General features: G+C 47.0%; 2 protein-coding genes across 3 annotated transcripts in view; one reads left to right on the top strand and one right to left on the bottom strand.

The window, feature by feature from the left end:
• Positions 1-14,318, bottom strand: part of LOC135905518 (PHD and RING finger domain-containing protein 1) — a 107,375-nt gene that overhangs the window by 85,520 nt on the left and 7,537 nt on the right. The window lies entirely within an intron of this gene.
• LOC135905519 (uncharacterized) lies at positions 6,821-14,180 on the top strand. 2 transcript variants are annotated; one of them, XM_070535534.1, is made up of 3 exons: positions 6,821-7,946; positions 12,357-12,488; positions 13,431-14,180. In XM_070535534.1, the coding sequence occupies exons 1-3, from the start codon at positions 6,837-6,839 to the stop codon at positions 13,563-13,565; spliced, it is 1,377 nt and encodes a 458-aa protein (XP_070391635.1). In that variant the 5' UTR covers positions 6,821-6,836; the 3' UTR covers positions 13,566-14,180. The 2 variants fall into 2 exon arrangements, with proteins under 2 accessions (XP_070391635.1, XP_070391634.1); XM_070535533.1 differs by having other exon boundaries at positions 12,357-12,671.

Below are 14,318 nucleotides of genomic sequence, written 5' to 3'. Positions count from 1 at the left end.
AAATCAACAGAGTACGAAAGCTTTAAAAGGGTGTCCACCAACTTGACATTTCCAAATTCCCTGAGTTTTCCAGGTTTTCCCTGGGTGCCCTTGCAAGATTCCCTGAGTGACGCAGAACTATGTTTTATGTCAAGACAGGCTGCAACCACATCGCCCGATGCGGTCACTCTCTAGTAAGCATATGAAACAAATTAAAAAAACGACTTAATTTAATTTGAATACTAAGGAATAGTGTTTGTGTTATTCAAAAAGTGAATAGAAGGGAGGGGTTAGAAAAATGCACAGCAAATAAAATACCTTCGAAAGAAATTGCAAATCGAATCGGACATTCTCAAATACGAACAAAAAGGAGATGCATACAGAAGCAAATATTTTTGAATATGAGCTATTTCTATCAACTGACAGCAAGCTCAGTGGTATGAGGCCCGAACTTTGTCACAATTGAGATCCTCTCTCAACAGCTCATAACTTAACCTCGACTGTCCTGATATACTCTCAGCCCACGCACGATGCCTCAGTGTTGCGTTTCCCTGCTTTAAAGAGTTTATTTTGGTTTGGATGAGGGGGACACCTGCATCTCGGCATCAGCCAACACTTTGTTTTTTGAGCTCAAGCTCCTTCAAAACGGCGGCAGCACGCTTTCTTTGCCGTTATTCCTCAATGCATAGGTCCTTTCTATTCTTGTCCTCCTTCCACCACTTTTTTTGCCCCGTGGATCATTTGAAGGATCTTCTTGGTCAGTTGCACAGTCCACGTCCGATATTTCGAACTCCCTGGAGGCCGCAAAAACGTCCGAAAAATCGGCCAGTTGGAAAAAATAAATGCATGTCACTTAGTGCTCTTAAGGGCTCAAACCGCCACAGGCACATTCGAAAACGTTCTGAAAGCCTGTCGGTACACGTATTAGGCATATCGGTGCTCGTACTCTGACGGGAGATACCGGGTGTACGCGTGTATAACTAAGGAAAACATACTGTGTCCAGTGGCAATAGCCCCTTTCCACGCTTGTTATGCTTCCCTGCAACATGTTTGCGTATACTTCACCAAGTAACGTTCTTGTGCAGAGGCGAAGCTGACTTTTGGGAACCGGCATTATGCAACGTACCGTGCTTTCTAAGCTTCTAAGCCAATCGCGAGGACCACAAAGGCGGAGTTGGTGCCATTGCTGACAGCAACAAATTATTTCAATGAAAAACATGGCACCCAACGGCAAGCTTAATAGCGAACGTCGAAGCAGCTATGCCTAGCTTTGCCGCAGTGGTGCCTACGGCTGCCAGCGGATCTGCGCGCGAGAGCACCGGTTCGAGGAGGCGAGGTAATCAAAACGGCAGTGGTGGTGGCTTTGATTAATGCCGTTTCTGACCTGCGGTCACGGTAAAACGTCTGGAAAATCGGACGGCGAAAAATTCTTGCGTCCGAAATTTCAGACGTTCTGATACATTGACTGAATGGGAAACGTGGTGGTGTCGCGAAGCCGTCCAAATTATCGGGCGTCCGGAAAGTCGGTCGTTGACTGTACACTGGCAACTCCTCCAGCCGACTACAGGGCGACAAAGACGATTCATTACGATTCCCGTCTGTTACTCGCGCCAGAATTACCGCGACTTTCGACCCTTTCAATAAAGTTACAGCTAAATTTCCCTGATAGAGGTACAAATTCTTTGAGTTATCCCTGAGTTCTCCCACACTACTCAAAATCCCTGAGAATTCCCGGTTTTTCCGGTTGGTAGACACCCTGTATAAGCATCCACTCCTTGCAAAGACTGCGTAATAAGCGATTCAATGCATGCAGGAAATAGCGATTGAAATTTCACATCCCCAGGCACGTGTGCAGCGGTTGGGACAGCCGCAGAATCATCCGTTACCGGTCACCGATGGACAGGTACAGCGCAGAATTCAGCCGAAGCATCATCAAAAGCATACTGCTCGAGTATATCCCCACACGTTCTACCACCGCCAGGGGAAAAGCCGCGGGGTTCATCTTTCGCTGCCTTAGTCGGGTGAGTGATAGTCGGCCGTCGGTTACGAAATCATCGTTAACGTTGCGATTCGACCTCGTGCATTGCGGTTGTGCTATTTCTTACTGTGGTATAGACAAACACTGTTTTTTTTACTTCAAATCTTTTTATACTTCAAACAATTTCTTAGGAGCGCCTACAAAATTTGCTCGAATACGGTGCATACAAATGAATTATCAGCTCAGGCGGATATTTGCAAAAATATCAGTCTTCCATTCACCAGAAAATACGCGTGGGTGGATGTCAACTTTTTCGAATACGAATGGAATATAAATAGTAAGTATCGAATATAAAAGTGATTATCGAATCTTCGAACGCAGGCGCATATACGTATTTACATAGGGACATTTATTTCCGTATAATCAGTACTACGCCTGACTGACAACCCCCCCCCCCCTCAAAAAAAAAAGGAAGACGGCCATCAGTGACATAGGTTTTAAACACAACTACTAATTGTGTTTAAAAAGCTGCACGAATAGCCTCTCAATATCTTTAGAGCCTGGTTGCAAACAAGAATTCCAAGAATGAATGGCAGCTGTATGTAATGCGGCTTCCCCAAAACACTACATTATTGCTTGACCGAAGCGACAGATTAAGTTGGGGAAAAAAGAAAAAAAAAGAAGCTGCTGGAGAGCTTGTGTGCCGTAAACACACGTAAAAGAGCATACTGGAAGGAAAACGACGCTGGTGCTAGCGCAAAAAACAAACGTGCTACATAACTAGACTGCCGAAAACACTAAACGACAGACTACATGGCAAAACTCGAAGGTTGCTATGAAGGCTTTTGCTGCGAAACCGAAAACAAAACTGGCGTTATCCTTCTTGTTTCGGCATTCCTTCGAATATATACGTGTCGTTGCTTATCTTCTTATATACCGCGGCACTTTTTTTTTTAGTAGACGGGGAGCAGTAACAAGATCCCTCCTGTATAAACTAATTAGCAATAATTGCCTTATTAACTACGAGCTTTACAATGCACGTTGGTATAGAAAAGTTTGAAGGAAATCACCACAACAGTCTTGTTCCGTGTTTGTGCACTCGTAAACGGCCACGTTGACTTATATAACCGGCGTCAAATTATCTGTTCGATTTGCCTGATTACGCATGTGGCACCGCGAAACGCGACTCACGGTGCAACACCCCCCCCCCCCCGCCACCCCTGTGACGTCATAGGGTGGTGTAAAACAAAGCTTCGCCACACCGTGCTATAACGTGGCCTGTCTCGACCCGTGGTACTGAAGTGACTACGCGTCGCCGAGCCGTGAGTTCCGCAAAGCACCAATCGGAATCGGCTTGAGGGAACAGGGAAGTTCAACGGGAGCTTCATTTTTTTACGTCACGCATTTGCATCAAAGAAGGGCTTGGACGGAAAGACGCGAATCGCGATGCCGCATGCACAATCAGATAAGCTTAACGAATAACATCACGCTGTTTATTTCCGCATACCTGGTCGGTTTTAAAATGTATAGATACCTGCTACTGGACTTTTTTTATGATCATTTTCTTCAACCTTGAATAATAAAAAAAATTTGGAGGAGGCTTAAGCTCTGCCTTTAAGAGCGAAATGCGATAGCATTCAAATATCCCCACTGCTTCTCACGCTTCCCGGCAAGTGAGGCTTATGTAACCGTAATGTTTACCGGGAAACGCTGGCGGTGAAAGCTATATATGCACGAAGGTGAGCGTTCTGGTACAAGCGTGTCCTCTTGCATGGGCCGATTTCAGAGGTACTGCACAGCCGAAGTAGAGGCGCCACACGCCGCGAAGACGTCATGGCCGCGTCACGGTAACGCCTCCCTAACAGGGGAAGGCTAACCGTTCTGCAGGCGTTCACAACAAAGTTTCTTCACTCACTCACTCACTCACTCACTCACTCACTCACTCACTCACTCACTCACTCACTCACTCACTCACTCACTCACTCACTCACTCACTCACTCACTCACTCACTCACTCACTCACTCACTCACTCACTCACTCACTCACTCACTCACTCACTCACTCACTCACTCACTCACTCACTCACTCACTCACTCACTCACTCACTCACTCACTCACTCACTCACTCACTCACTCACTCACTCACTCACTCACTCACTCACTCACTCACTCACTCACTCACTCACTCACTCACTCACTCACTCACTCACTCACTCACTCACTCACTCACTCACTCACTCACTCACTCACTCACTCACTCACTCACTCACTCACTCACTCACTCACTCACTCACTCACTCACTCACTCACTCACTCACTCACTCACTCACTCACTCACTCACTCACTCACTCACTCACTCACTCACTCACTCACTCACTCACTCACTCACTCACTCACTCACTCACTCACTCACTCACTCACTCACTCACTCACTCACTCACTCACTCACTCACTCACTCACTCACTCACTGCACAGCCTCGCCAAAATAATTACATCATTTTCAGGTTTCTGTTATTGTTTCGCACTTTTACGATTTAAGTCTGAGAAGATTTAACATAAAAAGGCACCCGCTGTTGGTGTTTTGTTTCACCACATTTGTTTGTGGGCTGTCATTCTCAAAATTCCCGAGGAATAACTTTGTCAAGAATGATGTAAGACAACGTACGAGTAACTTTAGTGACAGAATGGTGTGGCAATATAAACCCGTATATACACCATGTCCTACAGCAAGGCGTGGTGCATACATATACTTAAATATGGACGGAAATTTACGCTCACGGACAACTCCACCGACGCCGATATTGGGAACGGATTTTCTGCGGCATGGAGCCTTTAAGGCTATCGCGTTAACAATATGTATTGTTTGTAGTATGACGCTTATTAATGTAAATAGTTTAGTTAGTGTATGGATTTCTTTGTCCTTTCTTGCAAGTGATGTCCGCCTGTGCATATAATTCACCTTTAGTTACGATTCTAGTAGTTTCTATGTTTAAGCGTTCGACGCCATAAAAAAATGCTCATTTTTTAAGCAAGGTTACTTGCTTTCTTTACCCGCCGTGGTTGCTCAGTGGCTATGGTGTTGGGCTGCTGAGCACGAGGTCGCGGGATCGAATCCCGGCCACGGCGGCCGCATTTCGATGGGGGCGAAATGCGAAAACACCCGTGTGCTTAGATTTAGGTGCACGTTAAAGAACCCCAGGTGGTCGAAATTTCCGGAGTCCTCCACTACGGCGTGCCTCATAATCAGAAAGTGGTTTTGGCACGTAAAACCCCAAATATTATTATTATTATTATTGCTTTCTTTCGAAACCGATTTTTCTCGATAAACAACGAAATATAGCTTAGAGCAGATAGTAAAAGTGCGTGCACTTACGTTAAGGATGCAGAACATTTGCGGCCAAACGGCGTTCGTTTTTGCTTCTTTCTTGGCATGCCAGGCCGCTATAATCGCAGCGACACTGATGTATTAGTAATAACGTATAATTTATCGGCTACTCTAGAGTAACATATCTCTTTACGGCCTCTTTAATAACATGATGAAATATCGGGGTGGAGGAGGGATATAAAAAAAAAAGCACTCAAAGGGTCACATGCTGAATCTTCCGCAATCGTGCAGCTGTCGGGGTGAGAAACCGGAAGGCTTCTTTCGATGGGGTGGGTGGATGTTCGAAATTTCGAATACGAGTAGTCTGTGCTATTCGATTTGTATATTATTCGAGAATTCACTGCTATACGAGTTTGTCGAATATTCATTTGTTGGATACGCAAGGGAGAGAGAACTGAGGACCGTTTTGAATGATTGCGCTGTGCAGGGGTGCTGCTGCTACTGACATATGAAATTACACGTCGGAAAAAAAGTATTTCAAACACGACACTGTGCACAGCGTCGTGTTTCGCGCTTTTACTATCTGCTCTAAACTATATTTCGTTGTTTATCAAGAAAAATCGGTTTCGAAAGAAAGCAAGTAACCTGCACGATTGCGGATGTTTCAGCATGTGACCCTTTGAGTGCCTTTTTTTATATCTCTTCACCCCCTCCTCCCCCCCCCCCCCTTATTTCATCGTGTTATTAAAGAGGCCGTAAAGAGATATGTTACTCTAGATTAGCCGATCAATTATCCGTTATTACTAATACATCAGTGTTGCTGCGATTAAGCGTGCGCTCGCACGCGAGGAAAAACAACAACAAGGAAACGTGGCGGGAGAGGCAGGGGAATCGCTTGGCGCAGCTATCCTTCTCTTGCACGTTCCCCATTGCATTTCACTTCAGCTTAGTTCAGCTTAGAAATTGCGCTGGTACCACACTGGGGCTGCAAGTATAGCGTATAAAACCCGCCGTGGTTGCTCAGTGGCTATGGTGTTGGGCTGCTGAGCGCGAGGTCGCGGGATCGAATCCCGGCCGCGGCGGCCGCATTTCGATGGGGGCGAAAACGCCCGTGTACTTAGATTTAGGTGCACGTTAAAGAACCCCAGGAAGTCCAAATTTCCGGAGTCCTCCACTACGGCGTGCCTCATAATCAGAAAGTGGTTTTGGCACGTTAAAACCCATAATTTAATTTTTTTTAATAGCGTATAAAGAATATTCTCACCTGTACTTTGCATTGCAAACTTAAGGCTTTCGCCCGCTCATTCCCGCTAAATTCGCCACTATGCGGTGCAACGTTTCTGTTGCGATTGTGCAAAAAAAAAAAAAACCCCTGAAAAACGTAGATCTGTGCGACCAGACTGTCACCGGCACATGCCTACTGTTTTCAGACGGAGGTGGAAAATGCGACGACGTTCGTCGCGTTCCTCGACGAACTGGGCCTTCCTTGGCCGAGCAAGTCTCCCGCGACACGATCGCAGCTCCTGGACGAGAGCATCCCTGCAGTTGGGTATGCCCATGTTCTGGGCCTTTTACGTGGGTCGCCATCCTTCGCGTCCATCGGAGAACACCATTTACATGACGCTGGACCCGCGCTTCAGCCAGTGGATTCGGGATATCGAGGCGCTCGACGCCGACGGAAAAGCGAGCGACTACCTCAGGCGCTGCGCAGAGATCGTCGGCCGCACGGGCCAGTCGTACTCGGTCATGATACAGCAAGTGCTGCAGACGCACTCGGAGCTCGTCGAGCTGGTGCACCGTTTCTGGGGACTCGGGGCCATGCCGCAATACTACAACCTGACCGACCCGGACTTCCGAAGGGCCGTCAACGGCTACCTGCCCGACGACTCGCAGCTGTGGCCCGTCGACGAAATCGTCAACCTTCAGCCCGAATTCTTCGCGAGGTTCGACGCGACCCACCTGAGCCAGGACGGGTACCAGGAGCGGTTCAAGCTGTTCCTGGGCGCGTACGTCGTCTGGGTGTTGTCGCCGATAGTGTCCCGGTACCTGACCACCAGCATGCTCGCGGACATGGGGCGCGAAGACGGTGCGGACGACTACCGCTTCTTCAAGTGCCTCGAGGCGCTGGAGACGCTGCTGCCGCTCGTCAAGTGGCAGCTGCACCGCGACGCCCAGAAGAACCTCGCGCCCACGTGGAACACCGTCCGGTTGTCGCAGCGCGCTCTGAGCGAGTGGATGGGCTCGTACGACGGGGAAATGCAAAAGTTTAGCACCTCTCTTTTATCACGGCTGGGAGCGAATGCTTTCAACATGACGAACACGTGGCAAATGCTCGACAGCGCGTTGGCTTACCTTCCGAACGACACCAAGCCGCCTTTCTTCGAGCTGTACCGGAGATACGCAAAGGCTACAGCGACGTACTTCAAGCAGTCGCTGCGACGGCCGCAGCACAGCATCTACCACGTGCCGGGAGTTGTCTCTATTCTGCTGTACCGAGTGACTGTGGGCAGGGAAGTGTCGGTGCCCCACTTCATGACATCTTCGCCCCTCTTTGAGCCGTGGTACCCGGCGGCCTTTCTTTCAGCGCTAGCGGGCGTCTTTGCCACTACCCAGATGGTCTCGCTGCTTCGTTTCACCATATTCTACAACAGCCGTTTCCAGGCAAGTGGCGCTTCATTCCACAGCGAGTTCTCGCCATCCACCTGCATCTCCAAGCGCGTAGAACATCATTTTTTAAGGAAGAGGCCTATATTCAGGAGAAGAACCTACTTTGAAATTGTTCACGAGAGAAAATTCCAGCCAATCCTGCGGGTGGAGCATTGATGTGGGCTAGCTGGTACATATCGAAGTCTACGCAGCTCGAAGGGCTGGACAAGTAAGAACACAAACGACGAAGCGCTGCCTTCTACTAAGGTTGTGTACATCTACATCTACGGAATGTAGATTCCGTAGATGTACACAAGGGAAAGACAACCACGACGTCATTGCAAGGAAATTCGTATCACTTGCCACACCCAAGCCGCGCACGAAGCCGCGCACGTTGACAACCTTCAAGAAACCCTACCGCTTTATCAAGCATATAAATTGACGATGTGCTTACACACGCTGCGCCTTTCTTCGCTATCTTGCGTGCTCTATATATGTTACGTGTCCTTTGGTTCCCACACTTTCTTAGAATGGCTGTATTGTTCAGCTCTGGAAAGCATCCGCAGTTCTTGCAGTGCATGACAAGGTAGCTGCTTGTCCCAGTTATTAAATAATTGGCGTGTTGCGCAGCCGGTCATTAATGCAGCGGCCGTGGTCTGTCCAATAGCGCTTCATCGTTTGTGTCCTTACCTGTCCCGTCCTTCGCGCTGTTTATACTTCAACAGGTAGATATGACTGATGGTACAGCTGGAAGGCATTTTCGCAGCGGTAACGAAAGCCTGATACGGCCATGTGATGCCACATTTCTATCTTGTTTCGTTGATTTCCCATGACCAGTCAAAAGTACACCATGACTTTACGGACCCACTGTATATGGTGTGGGAACGATCACCAGCCTCCAAAAGAAGCATTGCGCGAGCACTCGGATGGTACAGCACATGCCTGGAATATTCGCGAGTAATAGCTCGCTACCTAGCGGCCTCGCCGAGAAGCAGCCGATCTAGGTTCAGGCTTGAAGCGAAAAAGGGTCTAGCTCCTATCACGGCAAGCACTGAATGCCTCCTACTTCTCAAATCGTCGTGATGCCGCCGCGCACATATCCCCCGCCCCCCCCTCCCCCCCTTCAGGAAAAAAAGAAAGACGGATGTTGAAACACGTTTGTTGTGTACCATAATGGGCGTGTCATGGCGGTGGAATGACAACAATGTATGATTTCATCGTTTCCCTAAAGAGGCATGCAGACGACGCGCATCGGTGACCGACATGGATAAGATTCTTAAGCATCGAGAAAAGGTGGCCGATACTTATGCTGGTCTGTACGTAACCCTTCACTCGAGACTTCTTTAAGCCCGGCGAGTAGACAATTTCTTTGTTTCTATATATGGCGTTTCAAATCGCGCAGTGTACTTTTGTTTAGGTAGGCGCTTTATTACATTAGTGATGTACGCTTAAGCTTCACTTGATTTGGTTAGTTTCCTGTTCTAGCATTAGCGTTACTGATGTCTTAAGCAGCAGGAATATTCTCAATGATGTACTTTTGTCCGCAGGCACCGGTAGCAGGAACGATAATTATCTCGGAAAGTCTGAAGTTGATGACACGTGTTATGCCGCGATAAGGCATATCGTATTGATAGCACGCTTTCATTTAGCGGCGCAAGCAGAATGTGCCGTTTTCTCATTCATCGCGGTGAGCTTTCAGTTTACTTACTCGCAAGAAATTTCGGAACAACTGCAAACAGCGCTCCTTCCAGATTTGAAGCATTCTACCTGGCCACAGCGCCGCGAATTTGCTTCCCGACTCTGAGCACACAGCCAAATTGCATTACAACTATTTTGATTCGTTTGCGAGTCACGCATTTACGCTAATACAAGGGACACTGCTCAAAACAAAAGCCTCGGTAAATTTCAGAAATCACGACATCTTTATCCGTGGTACATTGATCGGAGGGTGTCTTCAACTCTTTCAGGAGCAATACGAATAAGAGTGCGTTGCCGGGCCCGTTTGTATATGCCAGCTACTAAAGAGAACAAACTAGCGCAGAAAGGGTGCGAAGGCAGAGGTGAAGAAGGCGACAAGGAATACGAGCGCTACTTCGTGTATACTATCTAGGAAATGGTAATTTCGTGACTTAGGAACAGACTGCGGTAGAATATTTGATAAGTGCTTTTCCCCTGCGTGCTCGTAGCATGTCATCAGACCCGTAACGTTGACCGATATATCAGCAAGCTAATGCACTGCATGGGCTGTTTTTTATTCTTGTAAATCGCATTATTTGACGAAATCATCTCTACTAAGTGAGGGTCGAATGCAACAAGATTTCATAGCGAGTTAGGCATGCACAGCCAGCAATTCGTGCGATCCATGCTTTCTCATGTGTTCGAAGACAGCTCAGTCGTCTTTGTATATAGCGTGGGCTTTGAGGTTCAGTGCCTGGTTATAAATGACTTGGCTTTAAAGAAAGGCGCACATGATCGGTGAATTTTGGTTGAACAGAACCGAGTGCTCATGTCGCCTAAAGATTTTACGGTTCACGAGAAGCTTTAGCTCCGGGCCAACTCCAACTTTCCTATTCAAATACTTTTGTCTATTGAAAATAACTTCCTTAATAAAAAAGAAAGGAACTGAAGCACGAAGTTTACAGATCTGTAACTTCAAGAAAATTGGGCACCAATGTTCTGTAGCTGCATCTGTTGTAGCATCTATGGCTGACAACACTTGTTATGCTATGAATGAGCCGTCTACGTTAAATTGTTACAATGTTTACGAGGCTTTTGCAAACGTCCTAGATGGTAGATTAACGGTATATTTCTGGTGGGTGTACGATACATGAATTTTGCCTACTTGAGATTTGTTGTTAGGTGCAGTTTACAGAACTCTGCTATCGTTCTTTTGTTCAGTTAGATCTTTCAACCAGATATTAGATTTTTTTTAAATGTTTAATATTCAACAAATTTTTGCCAAGAAATTGACGGACTAAATAAAACATTTGCGAAATTTACTAGATTTTTGCTTGGTAAGTGTGAAAAAAAAGATAGAAGCGAATTTATAAACAACGTGCTTCTATCTTTTTTTCACACTTACCAAGCAAAAATCTAGTAAATTTCGCAAATGTTTTATTTAGTCCGTCAATTTCTTGGCAAAAATTTGTTGAATATTAAACATTAAAAAAAATCTAATATCTGGTTATATCTGGTCAGTGGTCATTATAAATATTACTGAGAATTGTAAATTTTCAGGAAATGAAACTAAGTTTGCAACTCTGTAACTCAGCAATGAAAAATATATCGCAGTTATGTAAATTGCATAGAATAGTACGTCTAAAGCGCATACAAACTTGATGTATTGTACACGCATGGCTCTAAAATATACCACTAATACATGAGTAGCACTTTTGCAAAACCTTCGTAGACATTGCAACAAATTCACGTAAGAGACAATTATATCAAATTTGTCCATTTTGGATGTTCTGACGAATGCAATTTACAGGACTGCGATGTCTGTTCTTGGTGCAGAGTTGCGGATTTGTAAACATTGTGTGCTTCTATTTTTTTTTTCAAATTTACCAATGTTCGGCAATTTTTGTAAAATAAAATTCAGGCCATAGATCAAAATTCCACTTCCAGCAGTCACCAGAATTTAATGTCCTCTCTCAATAGCCGCAAATTTTATTCAAAGCGACCCAAGCATTTCCGCATTTTACATGTACTTGAACAGGCGTGGGTGGGAGTTTTGGTCTGGCTAAAGCTTCCCCTGTAAGTCTGAAATTGCGAATAATCGAGTTCTATCGAATTAACATTTGTGATATGCACAAACTCTGCTGGACACAGGAAACCAGTTTTATGCGGGTTTCCCCTCCAGTTCCGTGTCATATGACTCACGTCTACACCACCGTTCTGTAAACGGAGCGTGTTACATCGGTTGCATCGAAGCGCGTTGGTTTCTTCTACATACGCCAGTGGTAGATAGTCTGCAAACGGGTGCCTAGCTTTTCCACGCACGAAGGGAGGTGCTTCAGGAGTCTGTATAGACATTTTTCATCCACGCTGTGGCAGCAGTGCATTCATGACCCCAGAAAACTTCCGGTCATACATTTCTGACAGTCAAGTTTGCCAAGAAAACGGAAGTATATTGCGCATAATTTACTGTAGGCACATATTCTTGATGTGTTCAGATATAAAGAAAGTGCGGCATGTGTAGATCTCATATATGGGATTTTCTTGTGGCACTGAACAATAAAATTAATTTGTAGAACATTCCAACTTCTTAGCAAAACTTATGCCAGCTGGAGGGTTCTGTAAACTTATAAGCTATTGTTACTTGCGTTGTTTCCAGAGGGCTTAACCAAATGTCTTCTGGGAAGCCTGTTTGTAAGCGTGAAAAGGGTCTATAGCCTGCGATTCCGTGCGGGGTGTGCGCGCTCGCAGGCCCACGGGTTTAACAACATCGTGGCTGGAGCGAGAGCCCTGGGGGAGGACGTGTTCCGGCTGAGGGCGGTGCTCAACGCCAGCGACTTCCTGCCCGACGCCAGCGCGCAGGAGTTTCGCACGGTGTACGAGGTGAGCATCGCGGCGCACACGTCGAGTCGCGTGCCAGACTCGCCCGAGTGGCGGCGCCTCTCGGCCGCTACGCCGCCCGCGGGCCGGCCGAACCCGTTCTGGAGCTTCGATCCGGAGCAGTTCTTCTTCTACTTGGCCTGCTTCGCGCGCTGTGGCGGACGGGCCCGCGAGCGTGAGAGAGAGGCAAGCGCGCCTTCTCAGATACCGACGTTTCTCGCTGAACGCGAATTCGGCGATCACGGGGCGCCGTGGGGGGGATTTTCGAACTCGCGTTGGGCGCGGTGGGGCGCGTGTCGTGGGACGGGTTATTCGGTCGTGTCGTGGAACAGGTCCCTTCGAGACTAACGTAGCACGCTGCGTGCTTATCGTGTGGCTCAGTTGAAATGCTGTTCTACTGTCCTTTCACCTATATTGGCTTCGGCTCTGTAAACGTGACCTCTATAACAGCGCCATTTATTTGAAAGGCGACGCTCCAGTATACGGCCCATGGGCGACCCAATTCTGTGGTGTCGTATATGTGAGCGCGATGACGTGCGGTTATTGTTGAACTGCGTGGTAGGCTGCGACATCTTTTTTTAAGGACAATGTTTTTTCTTATCGAGCCACCAATATACTTGGCCGTATCAGGTATGTGCGTTTCTAGCCTCCTTCGTGAGCCGATCCTGGAGATATCGCGGTTCATGTGCGTGGGCCGATCTCCAGGGTAGTGCACTGTTTAACGATGAGGACCGTATCCACAGGTATATGCAGTTTAAAAATGCGGGAAAAGAATCAGTTCGACGCTCCTACTATTCCCCTCAGGCGAGCGGTGACGCGGTAGAGCGCCCTGCGCAGTGGCTCCGCCCCACTGACACCCCCTAAACGCTCAGAAAAACATTGTCTGTGATCGACGCCAAGCGAATGTTGAATCGCCTTGCACCTATTTCCATTTTTTTCTTGTAGGTGGCCCTGTGCAACGTCGCGCTTCCGGCTTCGCCACGTTTCCGGGACGCGTTCAAGTGCGGACCGCAGCACAGGTTGTCCACGACTTTCATGTGGCGGGAGCGTTCCGAGCAACCCACCGCCAAGACTTCTTAGCGGACGAGAACAACATCTTGGATATTTTTGCCACTGTGGCGAGAAGATCGACTGTGGCTATTTGAATGGCTTAGTTATTTCAACTTTCGCTTTACAGAAGGCATACAACTTTTTCTTTCGAAATGTCCTCCGCATTTTTTTTTTTTTTTGCCCACGAGTGAACTGGAACTTGTTTTTATTGTGAACTTGGTCAATTCGCGCCCCTTGTATCACAGTGTACATAGAATACCGATTATAGAACACTACACTATACGTATGTATCAAGGTTACGGTCACAGAATCTTTGAGCTTCCTTTTGCCATGCATTTGCGCGCGCGAGCATTGACTTAGTAATCGGAACGCGATAACTGAATCCCTACAAGAGAGTTTTTGCACACGTTGGTGTGTGCGTTTTTCAATACTGTTTGTCCAGCTTCGCTTACGCATTTTTTTTTCGTTCTTTGCTTGTGCGACGGTGTCGCGTATTCGTGAGCTCGATTGTCGGCCTTTGTGAGCTTTCCTGAGGGGCGATGTTCTTTTCTAGCAGGTTCTGTCAAGAAGCTGTTCGTGTAAATTCTCGTTAGGACGAAGAAGAAATGTCGATGTTGATATTATAGATCACGCTGATACAAATGGTACTTTTGTATACTCTTTCATTTGTAGTGCATTTCGGCAATGTTTCATTGCGTATGCATGTTGAATGAGCCTTGGAACCCAGGAGAACGGTGAATTAGGCTAGTTGGCATTGTCATAATTGTTACAGCGCAAAATACG

This window comes from Dermacentor albipictus, chromosome 3, assembly GCF_038994185.2.
Source record: "Dermacentor albipictus isolate Rhodes 1998 colony chromosome 3, USDA_Dalb.pri_finalv2, whole genome shotgun sequence".
In the NCBI taxonomy this organism is placed as follows: domain Eukaryota; kingdom Metazoa; phylum Arthropoda; class Arachnida; order Ixodida; family Ixodidae; genus Dermacentor; species Dermacentor albipictus.
The sequence above is the reverse complement of the archived record's forward strand: the minus strand, read 5'-3'. Positions and strand labels throughout refer to the sequence as shown.